General features: G+C 37.7%; 1 protein-coding gene across 1 annotated transcript in view; it reads left to right on the top strand.

Moving 5' to 3' along the window:
- LSAMP (limbic system associated membrane protein) overlaps positions 1 to 14,086 on the top strand; it is a gene marked incomplete at its 5' end in the record, with an annotated part of 306,800 nt that overhangs the window by 272,436 nt on the left and 20,278 nt on the right. Inside the window, one exon of the mRNA XM_017855961.1 lies at positions 4,621 to 4,656. Coding sequence (XP_017711450.1) covers positions 4,621 to 4,656 — 36 coding nt within the window. The remainder of the gene's footprint in view (positions 1 to 4,620; positions 4,657 to 14,086) is intronic.

The raw sequence follows: 14,086 nt of genomic DNA, 5'->3' as shown, positions 1-14,086 counted from the left end.
GGAGGGAGGGAGGGAGGGGAAAAATAACAGTACATGTGTGGGTCAATTGTCTGCTACTTATATTCAAATAAATGGGATTAATGGGGAAAGGAAGACACTGTGTGCGTGTCAGCAGAGGTAATTTTCCACAGAAAAGAGTCAGGAGGGGAGAAATGCTCAGGGGCAGTTGTCTGTGGCCGCAACCCTGATGGAAGCACTGTGTGGGCAGCGGGGTGCTCTGCTGACCATGCCAGTCCAGAGAATAACAGGCAGCTGGTGAGCCTCTGCCAGCCAGCAGCAGCAGCAGGTAGAGACCCAGAGCCAGAGCCCCTGAAGAGTTAGCGATTATTCATCTTCATTGGTGTGTCAGCGCATTTTCAGCCGTATCCACCACAGTGATGAGCTGACTTTTCACACAGTGTCAACTTGCGGTCACATGCATACATATACTTCCCCACTCTCTATTCAAATACTGATCTCCAGAGGGGTCAAAATCATGGAATGAGAGTATAAGAATACATTGCATTCATAGTAATTTTTCCCCGAGCTGGTGGAAGCATTCCTTTCTCATTCATCTAGTTCTCCACATATTCTAGCACTGTGTCTGTCAAAGATCCACACTACCTCAGTCGGTATAACCAAGTAATGCCCTGTATATCTTTTTTTTCATCCTTGGGCTAAGCATTACCTTATCTAATGTTTTGAATACATTAATCCAATGGCACAATGTATGAGCAAGGATTCGGCTCCCTAGTCTTTGTCAGACAGGGGGATATGCATGACATGGATGAAAACTTGGACTTCAAGTGATGCCAAGACAAGTTCCACCATCTGCATAAGTAACATAACAGACTGTGTTTCCAGACTGATAACTAAAATTCACCCACAAAGGTGATAGGTGTATCTTGTTTCATGGTCTTCTTGAGTTAGATTTAAAATAACGGACATGGAGGAAGAAAGGGTGATGGGTGATAATTTAAATGTTGTCACTTCTTATTAAGTGAGTGCAATGTACGCTGCAGTATGCACTGTGCTAAATGTTTCACATACATGATCTGATTTTTAAAAATTATATTTTTGTGTCAGAAATGGGTCTTGCTATGTTGCCCAGGCTGGAGTGCAGTGTCTATTCATAGGCATGATTCCACTGCTGATGAGCATAGGAGTTTTGATCTGCTCCATTTCTGACCTGGGCCAGTTTGACCCTCCTTAGGCAACCTGTTGGTCCCCGACTTCTGGGAGGCCACCTTATGAAATTTAGTGCGACACCCAACCAGCATAGCACACTGCAGCCCAGAACTCCTGAGCTAAAGCAATCTTCCCACTTCAGCCTCCTGAGTAGCTAGGACTACAGGCATGCATCACAACAACCCTACTATGTACTTGTGTTTCTCCATTACATAGAAAAGTTAAGTGACCAGTGCAACTAAGTAAGGCTGAGCTTGAGATTTAAATTCATGTAGTCTATTTCGAGAGTCCAGGCCCTAAATCAACACATTATCTGCATTTGTGTATGTGGGCATAAATATTAGGAGATATATCTTGTAAGTTAGGAAGTGAGCAGAATCTATTTGTTTTTCTCCTTTTTTCACTCAAGGAGGTCTTTCCACTGTCTTTATACTGCTCCATCCCTTCCCACCCAAAGGCACTGCTTGTGTTGCCTCCCACTTCCGTTTTCATTAACCCCCAGTAGCCTGCTACCACCAGGTTAGTTCAGTGATTGACTTCTCTTTGGCATGTTGACGTTCTCAGTGAATATTCCAGCCTAGTAGTCAGCGTTTGGTCTAGGAGGAGAATAAGGAGGAGAATTTTCCCACACATTAAAGAACAATCCCACTGATTGATTACCTTGTGCCTTAGAGAAATGCATGGATTATAAAGGTCTTTTGAGGCTTTTGAGTACAAAAGAATAAAAATGCAAAAAAAAAAAAAAATCTACACTGGGCTTTGCTGCATCCACGTGTAGGAGGTGTTTTTAATTTTCTTTTTAAACTTTAAAATATCATTAAGTTGTAAAGCCGTAGTTGACTACATTTCAAGTACTACCAGAGTAATCCAGCGCTAGAGGGAGTCTTTATAATGAGGGCCTCCCCGTTTTCTTTAAAAAGCATTTTGTTATCGGAAAGACTTGCTGTTTAAACATACAGCATTTGATGATGCTAGTCAAGATTTGGCAAAGCCTAGGCCAAACACAGTGGGTCAAGCCCGTAATCCCAGCTGAGGCTGACGGGGGTGGATTTCTTGAGTTCAGGAGTTCGAGAACAGCCTGGGAAACATGGCAAAACCCCATCTCTACCAAAACTACAAAAAAATTATCCAGGTATGGTGGCGTGCACCCGTGGTCCCACCTACTCAGGAGGCTGAAGTGGGAGGATTGCTTGAGCCTGGGAGGCAGAAGGCAGTGAGCCAAGATCAGGCCACTGCACTCTAACCTGGTTAACAGAGTGAAGATTTAGCAAAGCGTTTTAACCAGCTACTTTAAGATGCCACACAATAAAACAGCTTGAGCTGCTATTTACCAACATGTAGTTTGAAACACTAGATGCAAACTCCTTAAATGGGTTCTCTGTGGATACATTTCTCCTCCCCTCGCCCACCCACTTAGCAGGTAAGAAACCAAAGCTCAGAGTTAAGAGACCTTGCTAAGAGCCATATCACATAGTACTAGGGCCAACCTTATAGTTCTGTTCCCACTATCTCCCAATCAGCTGCTAAGCATGTTACCCTCCTCAAGTAGCAGCAGCCAAAGGAGAAGTGCATAGCACCAAGGGTTCTGCCCTCCCTTACTTTTGAAAATCAAAAGTTGGAAAATTTCTTTTTCCTTATAAAGTGGTATTTACTTCACTTTACACTCTTACAGGATCCTGCAAACCCTAGCATAAAACAGCAGCAGAAAAATGCTCAAAGAATAAGAATGAAAACTGGGAAAGAGAAGCATCTAAGGAAAGATACGTGAATACGATGGAATTAAGAGAAAGAGACTAACTAATGGGGCGTGATAGGCCTAAGACGATGATAACAAGGTTGAGCTAAGACAGTGATAATAAGCTGAGAAGCAGTTGAAAGGCACTGAAAGGAGGGTGGGTGAGATGGTTTAGCAATATAAATGGTCATGTGGAAATAAGGGCAGAGTGCATTTACCCAGCTGTGAACAGCATGATGAGAAAATATTAAACTGAGTCATTTAAACAGTCTGAATAATAATAGTAATAATAAAAATAAAATTCAGTAGAAAGAGTATAATATGGGACAGTGGTCTCCAACTGCTACATAAATGCTAAAAGCAGTTTAGCTATTTATTTGCAAAGCTGGAAACTTAATACCAAATAACCAGTGGAGGCTTAAACCATTTTTCTACTTGACATTTGTGTAACTAACATACAATTGTTAGTTGTTGCTGTTGACCTGCTTCATCTTAATGGACTTAGGAAACTTTCATATTTAAGTGACAACTTCAGCCAAGTTAGAGAAAAGCTGACTCTGCAAGGAGACTGAGTTTTCTCAGTGTCCGGATGTATCCAGTGCCCAAAGTCCAGGTAAAATCTACTCTTTTTAAGCATATGGCACAAGATGATAGGCTATCAGATTTGAATATGCACATATGCTTTTCTCATTGTGGTTTTGATTTTTGTTGATTTTCATTTTCCATTGGTCTTTATTTAATCAAGCTGCTAGGAGAAACACAGAAAAGTGTGCAATAATTATGTTACACTATCATATAATTTTGGAGTTAGCAAACAATACATCATATCCCTAACATTCCATTCTATATTTCTGAAAGAGCCTCAGAAGAGGATTTAAGCTTCGGTCTTTCATGAGATAAATGAAGGCCACCCTAAATTCTGAACTCTGTCAGTACATTCTATTTATGGTCAGTAGCTTATGTATGGGACTATCAGATACTTTTAAGCTAAGACCTCAGTGTTCAAAAGAAAAGTACTTCTTATTATACTCAACAGGATGTATCACCAAGCAAATTTGATTGGTTGATCAAATTTCAGGTGAGATTGTATTATAAAAGAGGGGAATTAAGGAATAGACTAAAATAAAATTATATCATGCTAAGAAATGTATTACCTTGACATTACTCCTCTACTTGGTATCAGTAATGTGGAAGTAAAAACCTGAGGGAAAAGTTGAGCTAGTATTGCCCACAGTAAATTCTTCAAATGCTTGGCTAAAACTGATGTGAACTATAGGGCTTGGAGAGAGGAAAGAAATCTGTAGCTGACACATGTTCATCTGTCATGAGCTAAAGAGACGAGAACCAAGACCAAGATGTATCACCTGAATTTGATCACGATTATAAACACCCTCAACTTCAACTCTCTAAAAGATCTAAAATCTTGATGGTGGGTTTTTTCCAGTAGGATTCTGTATGTAGGGTTGCCACAATCTGATATTGTCCTCCTACACTAGCTAAACTTTTTAAACGCTCTGCATTTTTAAATTTGTTAATAAATTTCTTTGATAGTTTAATATTAATAGGAAGTACAGAGAAATGTTTTGTGAGAGATATGATCCTGTAAGCATGGAAATTCATCTGTTGTATAATTGTTTGAATAACTAAACATGAGAAAAAAATATATATATATATAATATTTAAAATCTCCATGATGATTACTATTTTTTCCCCTTTAGAACGTGTTTTACCCACAATCCCCCACCCCATTCAAGGTCAGTATGATTTTTATCACTGTAGCTCTCTTCCTGGGTCATTCTCCATCACCTTTAACATGCAAAACACACAAAGGGGGGAAAACACATTCATAAAATTCACATACAGTGTAAATCATTTTTTTCCCTTAAACCTTTTTAGAAAAGCCAACTAGTTGCTTCCAACACCAGTTGAATAGGCATGGAACAAGACTATTATCTGACTCATCTTCAAACTGGTCAGTAGCTGTGAAGGCAATACTGAACTCAGCAAACAATTTTTTCCTACAGTCAATATTTATTACAAGTAACTAGGAACTCACCTATTTGGGACCCAGCCAGTTAAATTCTCTAGCCACAAAAATACCGATTCTCTGACTGACTACCCTCATGGTTGAAAGTCTATACAATCCAAATCTGAAGTCATTGGTATTACTTGTAAAAATTAATGTGTATGCTGCTAAAGGTTAATCAACTCAACCGGATTATAACAAAGATGTTATTTTTTTCTTAAAATCATGGCCAGTTCATGGGTTTTTTTTTCTGTCCTTTTAAATATACCTGTCTTAGAAAACACAAATGAAAAAACAAGATAATCATTCTGAATTCCTTTTCATAAACTTTCTATGCACTTAAATTAAATTTTGCCTCCTACATTGTATTTAGATGCAAGGTGCAGGCACAACTTTCTGGCTTAAGGCTATTTAAAGGGAAATTGGCAAATAAAACAATATAAAAAATCTGAAATGAAACCAACCTACCATTGAAATTAAATTCCAGAAAAGTGATTTGCAAATAGCACTCAAAGACCTGAGAAAAAACGGAAACTAGGCCATGCGGAGCCTAGCGCGGAAAAAATAAATCCAATTAAGCAGGATTATCATACACACTATAAAGGCAATGTGCTCAGAATTAAAGGTAGAAGGCTGCTGTTTTATAAGTTTGAAGATGAATCATGTTTCATTAACATTTGTCCAAACTATAAATTCTTGCAAACTTGTGTGTATTCAGTGTCAATAATGCAATGTTTTGCATGTATATGCATTCACATATGCAAATGTATTTTAATTATTTTTGAACTAAGGATTGCAAGGTTTCAAGGATCAACAAGACAGCTTAATAAGGGTTATTATCAAATTTTAAAAGAGGACAAACTATTTTAGTGTGAAAGCTTAGAACTCTGTTGAATTAAAAAAAAAAAAAAAACTTTCCTAAAACAATGAAATCTGTTTCTAATCCAGCCACTAAAAATAAGACTGTTAAAATGTGCCTGTTTTTCAGACTCGACATGATACTTACTGTTAATGGAAAATATCCCATTTTGAATTCCTGACATGCCACAATTATTTTAACACATTTATGTTCTAGTGTTGCTGCAGAGATTGACACCACTTTATCATGTTGCCATCTTGCAAATATCCTGATACGAAAAACACACACATATGCATTTGTACCATTGGATAGCATTTTCAAAGAGGTCATGCCCCATCTGAGATGAGTTTTGTATAGTATCACTGTGACTCTAGTTATCCTTTGTGAGAGCAGTTCTGCAGCCACCAACTCAAATATTTATCTGATCACGCATTATGATACATGTAACTTTAAACAAAGTGAAGCCAGACACCGTTCACAAAGGGCAGCTGTCGGATACTGAAAAACAGTCTGGACTAGGGATGGAGCATGAGGGATTTTGTTGAACTTCATATTTCCCACAAACTGAACTGTTGACTGGAGAATGACCCTAGTTTGATTTTTACATTGTAGGTAGACTGTAGTTAGCTTTCTTAAATTCGATAGTTTTTAGAGAATATAGTTTATCTTATACTAATACTTTGGTCCTCTGCTAGTGGAAATTGAAAAGCTGTTCATTAAGACTTGGGATGGCTGGTGTGAGAGTTTGCTATACAAAGATAGTCCCCTCTTAAGTTTTCTGTTCTTTACAAGGACTTTAACTTCCTAGGGATTGAATCACTTTTCTTCTCGTCTTTCCAATCGAGGTTAACCCAAGTGAAATGCAGCTTCCCATTGAAAGAAATACTAACAACAGGATGCTTAAGCCTTTTTATGGTGCCAATTAAGTACCCAAATATCTATGAGAAGCATGCCTCACTGTGGTCATAGCTATAATGCAAGGTATCTTCATTTAATTGAATATCATATATTGTCACTATCTTTGTGAACTCTTAAATTTCATTCCTAAAATATCAATTGTCTCTTAGAAATTGGTTGATGTAAAATAGCCTAAAATTTTAAGGCAATTAATTTCCTTAAGGTGTTTTGAAAGTGGGTGTTTCAAAAGTTACAAAGATTTTTTTTCTGCCTTCCCGTTATAAAAAGGAGAACTTTCTTTCCTAATTTCCAACCTCACAAAGATATATGTGTCATTTCAGCTGCTTTATTGTTAATATCTCTCATTGGAGGATCTTCCCTCCTATCCCCACTTTACATGGCTCATCAAACTGACTGGGGATGCACAGCAGAGCCGCAGCAGGAATGCAGTCCTAAACCCCTTCAAGCTGTGATTAAACAAAAACAAGGCTCAATAAATCAAATGCATTTCCCTTGGGTTTCCTTCATCATATTGCTTGATTTTCTGCAGCGATAATAATAATACTGGAATTCCACCAATGGGTAATTTATATTGGCTGTGGCCAATCAGAAATTTCCGAATGTCCTTCCCCCATCTGCCAAAAACAAAACAAAATATAAAACCAGTTTGCTTCCCTGCTCCTTCGCTTAAAAGATGTAAATAAAATAGTGTTTTATCCTTGATCTGTTTCTGATAGGTGTTTTCTTCCATTAATTTTAATTTAGCTTTATTTATTCTGAAATGAGTCCTGAATTGCATAAATTTGCATAAATACCTCCGACTATATTGCTGCAGAAAATCCACTGAATTGCAAAATGAGGAAAGAGTCAGCTCTCAATGTCTGGGGGAACTTTTCTCACTTTGTGAGGCTGACACTGTTTCCTGAGGTTTCTGGGTACTGAGCAATGGTACTAGGTTTCTGGGTACGAGGCACAATGACCAGTTTACTTGTGCCTAGCTCTTCTTCATAATGGAAGTGCGCCCAGAGACACTCTCACATTGAGGACCATAGGTTCAGAATGAAGTGTTGAAAACGCCTCCGAAAATTAAAAAGAAGTGAAACAAGGGGCAAGGACAAGGGCAAACAACCGTTTTGTTTATGTAACGCTCAAGCGAAAAATTCCCTTGAGCGTGGGGCTCTCTGGACTCAATCAGCCTATCCCTTTCTGATCACTGCCACTTTGAAACAAAACAAAACAAATTCTGGAATGTGTCTCACTTGTTTGCCTCCCATCTGATTATTTATCCCAAGTGAACAGCCTTTCCATTCACTAACCCCGTGTGGCAAGTGGGTTTGGGAAATGTTGAGATTATCTTCCAGGTTCAGGCATGGCACCGGGTTTGTGCACAGCTGCTTGCCATTCCATCCCTGTTTTTCCATTGATCAAACGCATTGCACATGGCTGGGTTTGCATGATTAATACAGCTGTCCAAAGCTTTTTCAGAAAACAAAACAAACCCCCCCTCCAAAAATTAAAGTTTCGAAAGAAATTAAAATCCAAACCACAAACAAGCGAGGCTTGCAGAAATCTGAAGTCGGCCTGGCATGTCTCTTCCCTAAGGGAGACTGATGTTCCTACAGGCAGGCCTGGCATCAGAACAGCTATATCCTAGCTACAGTCAGAGGAGTGGGTACACCTGCCCTCACCTGGCATTCTCAGGAATAGGTACTTGAAATCAAATTCCAAAAAGATGAGAGGTAAAATGGGAGAAAAATTTTGAACATATCCCATGCTGTGAAGATCACTGAATAATTTCCAGTTTCATTTATTTTCTGTAGAATACCATCCTTAGTATTAAAAGAAAAGCTTCTTTTCAGCTCCTTAATACAACAGTATTTTTCTTTGTTTAATAATGGTGGTAATAATAATAATAACAATAGTTAACATACATAATGGCCTTCTAATGTACCATTAGAGTTTTAAGGGCTTTTGCCTATATTAACTCCCAAAACCCTGAGAAAGAGACGTGCAACATTCTCCCACAGTTTTTAATGATCAAAGGACACCTAAATTTCAACCTACCCCTTATTGCACCCAGGCACATAAACAAATCTATAGTATATTAATAATCACCCTTATGTATACATTCATGTTCATTAGATATGCATCTTTCCAATGAATTTTAAATGTTCATGTAATTTGTTTTATGTATTACAATGCTTATAACACTCAGTTACTTTAATGTCTACACAGTTTTACAAAATCTATTTTCAATATGCTTAGCACAGTGAGCACACACTTATGCCCAAGTTACACAGATTTATATGAAAGCATTCATCTTTTAAAAACATGAGCAGAGCTATCTGGCATCGGCACATCTAATTTCACACACTTATTCAGGTTAATTTACATATATACCTCTATTAATCATGGATAATTACTAGCATTGTTCCTGTAATTCAGTGTTTCCAACTGTGAAATGGGAAAGAAATTATATTTTTCATGCCTACAAGCTCAAAGTGGTATTCTAAATAATATACAAAAGAGAGCTTCAAGTTCCTAGAAAGGCATATTGAATTTAAAATAATCATATTCAGATACACATGTGTCCTATAATTTTTAAAAGCACTGATATTGGCAAGTATACTCATATCATATTGCACGAACATAAGCTAGATATAAGTTCAATGTGCTCTTATTATATTTTGATGTATTATGGATTCTAAGGATTTCTGAAATCCCCACACTGCTAAAGTTTTAATGTAGAAGCATCCTAAGGCCAAATAAAAAATATTTTTCATTATTTTCTTACCAATATCATAATATTGCATTTAAGAAGAGCTGCAAAATTGCACAGTTCCTTGTTGTGTGGCACACACATATACACTCACACACTTTCAGCGGATGCCCTTCATACATATTACCACATAACTGCCAAACCATTAGCCTAAAGGACCTGCCCTTTTTTCTGATCAGGGGTATAAAGTATGTCCTAGGAAGGATTTCCCTTCTTAAATACTTCTCTCCTTCCCACTGGCTGGCAGAAACAAGGATTTTGTTTCTACAAATAGAATTTAGGCAGCCATGTCAGCACCAATTTACAACAAAATAATTGGCTCTGATTAATACACATGAAAATTATTGAGTTGACCTTCATACCTCATTCCCTGTCTCCTTTATGGGAACAATAGTCTGATTTCCTTCTGATTTTCTTTACTGGTTAGAGACTCAAGTGGGATAATTGTACCAATATTTCAGTTGGAATCAATAGTTCACTCATCAATCCAATGATTTTGACACCGTGTAATAGGTGAGGTTTTCTCCCCATTTCTATGTCTTATCTCCCCCCACCTCTTTACTCTTCCTTCTACTCTGTTTCCTAAACGGTTGTTCTCTCCCCTGCTAAAAGTTTCTATCAAGAATAAATCCAAAATTTATTCACACCATTATTTAAATGTTCAACAAGGGCTTGGAAGTGTTATTTCTCTCAAAATTTACATTTAGCTTCAAGCTAAATGACTAAAAATCCTACAGAGTCAATTTAAAGATAGGAGAATGTTTAGTCCTAGAACTCCTTCCTAATGCCTTTTCCTGCTTTTCGGCTCTGGATCTGCCTGTACCAGTCAGCCTTTCCCAGTTATCTCCCTGTCCTTAATGCCTTGCTGTGCTATGTAGATGTCTAGAGCCAGCAGGGATTTGAAAATGAGTATTTTTTTTTTTCCAAAAAATCCAAGCTTCCACTAAATTTTAATTTGACAGAAATATTGCTCTTCTATGAGCTTTATAGAAAAAAAAATATTTCAAAGTAACAGTTACATTTGGGGATTAGGTTTAAGTAATTGGCAGTCTTGTCTTTTTAATTAAAAGGAATAAAGCTGCCTAAGAAGAGCTCAATGAGATTTGCAGCAGAAAATGTTGGCATGCTGCCCCAAAGGGTAAGAAGACCAGGATCTTGATGGACAGAAAACTGACATAGGCTCCTCTGGTCTTTAGAGTGCACGGCAGCACTGCTTGCTCTCAAGTCTACCTCATGTGCCAGTTAGCATGAGCATAGCAGTCAAATGTGAGAAACATTGCTGTATGTAGACAGGAAGGAAGTCCTTCCTTTGGGAACTGAGTTCTGGGTTCAGAGACTCTATGGAGTGAAAGTCCTTTTTAAAAAGTGATAGTACATAGAGGAAACAAACAAAAAAAAAAACAACAGCAAAGAAACTGCTCCAAGTATTAAATCATCAAGATAGTCCCAGCCCCTGAAAAATGTCTTATCATAACCCAAAAAGTATAAACCTTAATTTTAATCTGTTCCTTGGCTCCTTTCTCTACATTTTCCACCGTATTTACCAGGCATTACCTATGCATGTTCTCTTTGACATCTTTCAAACAAAACCAAAGAAAAAGTTTTGATAGTATTGACATTCACTTCTAAACACTGATTACTAGCCATGCAAGCACCACTAAGCCATTATCCCATCTATCTGGAGAAAGCATCAACTTCTGAAGAGGCAACGTACAAATTAAGCTTAGTAACAATTTCCCTTATACAGTCATTCCAGCCTCATGATATTCTTTCATCATCACAAGTTATTTGTAGGTATTAAACTAAACAAGCACCTTTATGGGGAAAAAAAATCAGTGTAAGAGATCCCACCTTACACCTCCCCTTGTATACTGCTGTGAAGAAACACACCTGCCAAGTAAGAACACAGCATGGCATAATGAGTTTGGAATTCCAATTTAAGGTTTTCCTACATACTAAGATGTATGATGGGAGCAGGCAGACTACTCACTAGGACTCCACAGAGAATGTCAGCTTATATCCACCACAGATCAGTGGGGGAGAGACCTTACAAGTCATTTATCATGCTTCCTAATTGGACCCTGGGGAGCCAAGCACTGCCATAGTTTACTCTACAGTTTCGCTTATCACTGAGCTGATTGTAAGAGAAAATGCTTCCCACATCTCTGTAACACATATGTATGATTAGCACCCAGACATTACCACTAACATAGTATCTTTACTGTCAATCACAGCTAATAGTTCATTCTACTTTTTATCTGCCCCATACTCGCAATAAAGATTCTGACTTAAGCACCCACCTTCTAAATCTCGGAATCTCAGTATGACTTTTTTTAACGGCCTAAAAAACCTAAAAAGACATTTGGGGGCAATAGTAGCATCCTGTAGGAAAAAAAAAAGCAGTAGAAGGTAGCCATACCTTGGCCGAGTGTCCATTCTGTTTACCATCCCATGCTCTTTAGCTCACACAGCAGCAAGCATTCCCAGCCATGTTTTATGTTGGAAACTTGCTTGGCCATTCTACAATGGTTTTTCAACTATACGTGTGGGTTTTGTATGAGTTGGAAGCTGGGGATGTTTGGAGAGCAGAAATAGCTAGAAACAAAACAAACCAAACAAAATGAAACCAAGCAGTAACTTGCACTTCTCTGTTGAATGGCAAGCTAGAGTAACTTGGGAAATGTGTTTTCTTTTCCTCCCTTGAGTTCCAGAACACAGGTAAGTTTATCGCTGACAGCTGTTAAGTGCAGCAGTGCTAAAAGGAAACAACAACAAAAAGACGGAATGATCCCATTCATTGGAGACTAGTCTTCTGTTGGGGGATCAATCTTCCCATTCTAACTCGTAAATAGTAGGATTTTTTGTTCTGTATTTAGATGTACTCTCCACTTGCTCTTGCCTTTGCTTTGTAGAGTTTCTTTTAGAGGTCATGTTTTCTTTTCATTATGATTTCTAATCATTAGGAGCACAAGAAAGAGGTTTCATTCTTGATAGGCAGTTAAAACTCATTTTTTGGTACAGATTAAGTTAACGTGACATGCTCCATATCTAGATGACACCATTCATTTACTCAAAGAAATATCTCAGTATTTGCTCTGAGCTGGGTTTTGGGGATGACAAAGGAGAATGAAGCAGGTACAGCTTCTGCACTAAGAGGGTTTACAGATCAAATGGAGAAGAAGCACTTAATGAACTAAGCAACCACAGTAAACTTTAAGTCCATGTAAAGATAACTATGAGGTGTTTAGGGAGAACAAACCAGGGCACATTAGCTAGTCTGGGCTGGTCAGGGAAGACTTCCAGGTCAAAGTGAAGTTTAAAAGACAGAAAGAGGAGAATCGGGGGAAGAGAAGGACAACCCAATACCTGCAAAGGTCCAGAATCCAGAAAGAACTTAACTCACAGGGATCCACTATAAAGCCTAATACATTTTTTAAATCTAGAAAAATAATAGTTTTTACCTAATAGTTTATTCTCTCTTGCATCTGGCCTGTTTACAAAGAGAAGTAAACATGATAAACCTAGTGGAGTTAAAGGTGAGGAATTTCTATAATTAACAACAATGCATGTACATTTCAGAATAGCTAGAATACTTCAAATATTTCTAGCAAAAAGAAAATATAAATATTTAAGGTGATGGATATCCCAATTACCCTGATTTGATCTTTATACCTTATATGAATATATCAAGTTTTTTTAAAAAAAGATAATTTCTAGAAAAATACAAATAAAGATTACAGATTGGGCATTTTCACCTGTATTACACTCAGGACCAGGAAGAGCACTTGTGGGCTTAATTGTATAGACACACATTGATATTATGTACTGTGTGGCAGGTAGCAGTATTTAGGTTAAGCTTTCTGGAGGATACTGACAGCCTGTTATCTAGCAGAATGTCTAGAGAAAACTTGCAGCCTTTCAGTAAGGAGGTTTGATGGTAGTTTTTTTATTTTTAGTTGTAGAAATAGGTTGTAAGGAGCCATCAGTATTTTCAGAGAGTTGCACAAGAACCTGGTCATAATGTTATATTTGGAATCACTGACATAGCAGGAGTTATAGATAACCAAACTTGTTATTGAAGCATTCTGGAACTCCAAGGAATAATGTTGCTGGAAGTAGTCCAAAGCAGAACTACATTTACCAAGTTCTTCACTGCGGTGGTTAGTGCAATAGAGGTAGGTCCAAGGGTGACTCAGAGCATATCAACATTTTTTAATCCCTTATCTCCTTATTTCCAGGAGCTTTAAAAACCCTGGGAAATCTCACAAACTCACTCGTTATCTTTGCATTCAAATTCTGCAGGCCAGTTACCTCGTTTCATGGTATTTGAATGGTTCTGATTTTAACACATACAAAATCAAAATGCACATTACGTTGATTAAAGATGGTCTTGCATGCCTTAGGATTTTGAATGTAAAATGCATTCTAAAATAAATCAGAAGTTCACAATTTGGGGCTGGAAAATAGAAAGTGAGGAGTAAGACCAGAAAGAATGTAAATCTCTGGAGACCTATCTGAACCTGTATTTTTACTCTTTCTTACCAAATCAGATACATGAAAGTACAAAAGGCTTTAGAGTATACATAAAGTTTATGTTTTTAAACACAAATAAGACATATATAA

The sequence above is a fragment of the Rhinopithecus bieti genome, unplaced genomic scaffold (genome assembly GCF_001698545.2).
Source record: "Rhinopithecus bieti isolate Rb0 unplaced genomic scaffold, ASM169854v2 scaffold_41114, whole genome shotgun sequence".
NCBI lineage: Eukaryota > Metazoa > Chordata > Mammalia > Primates > Cercopithecidae > Rhinopithecus > Rhinopithecus bieti.
The sequence above is the reverse complement of the archived record's forward strand: the minus strand, read 5'-3'. Positions and strand labels throughout refer to the sequence as shown.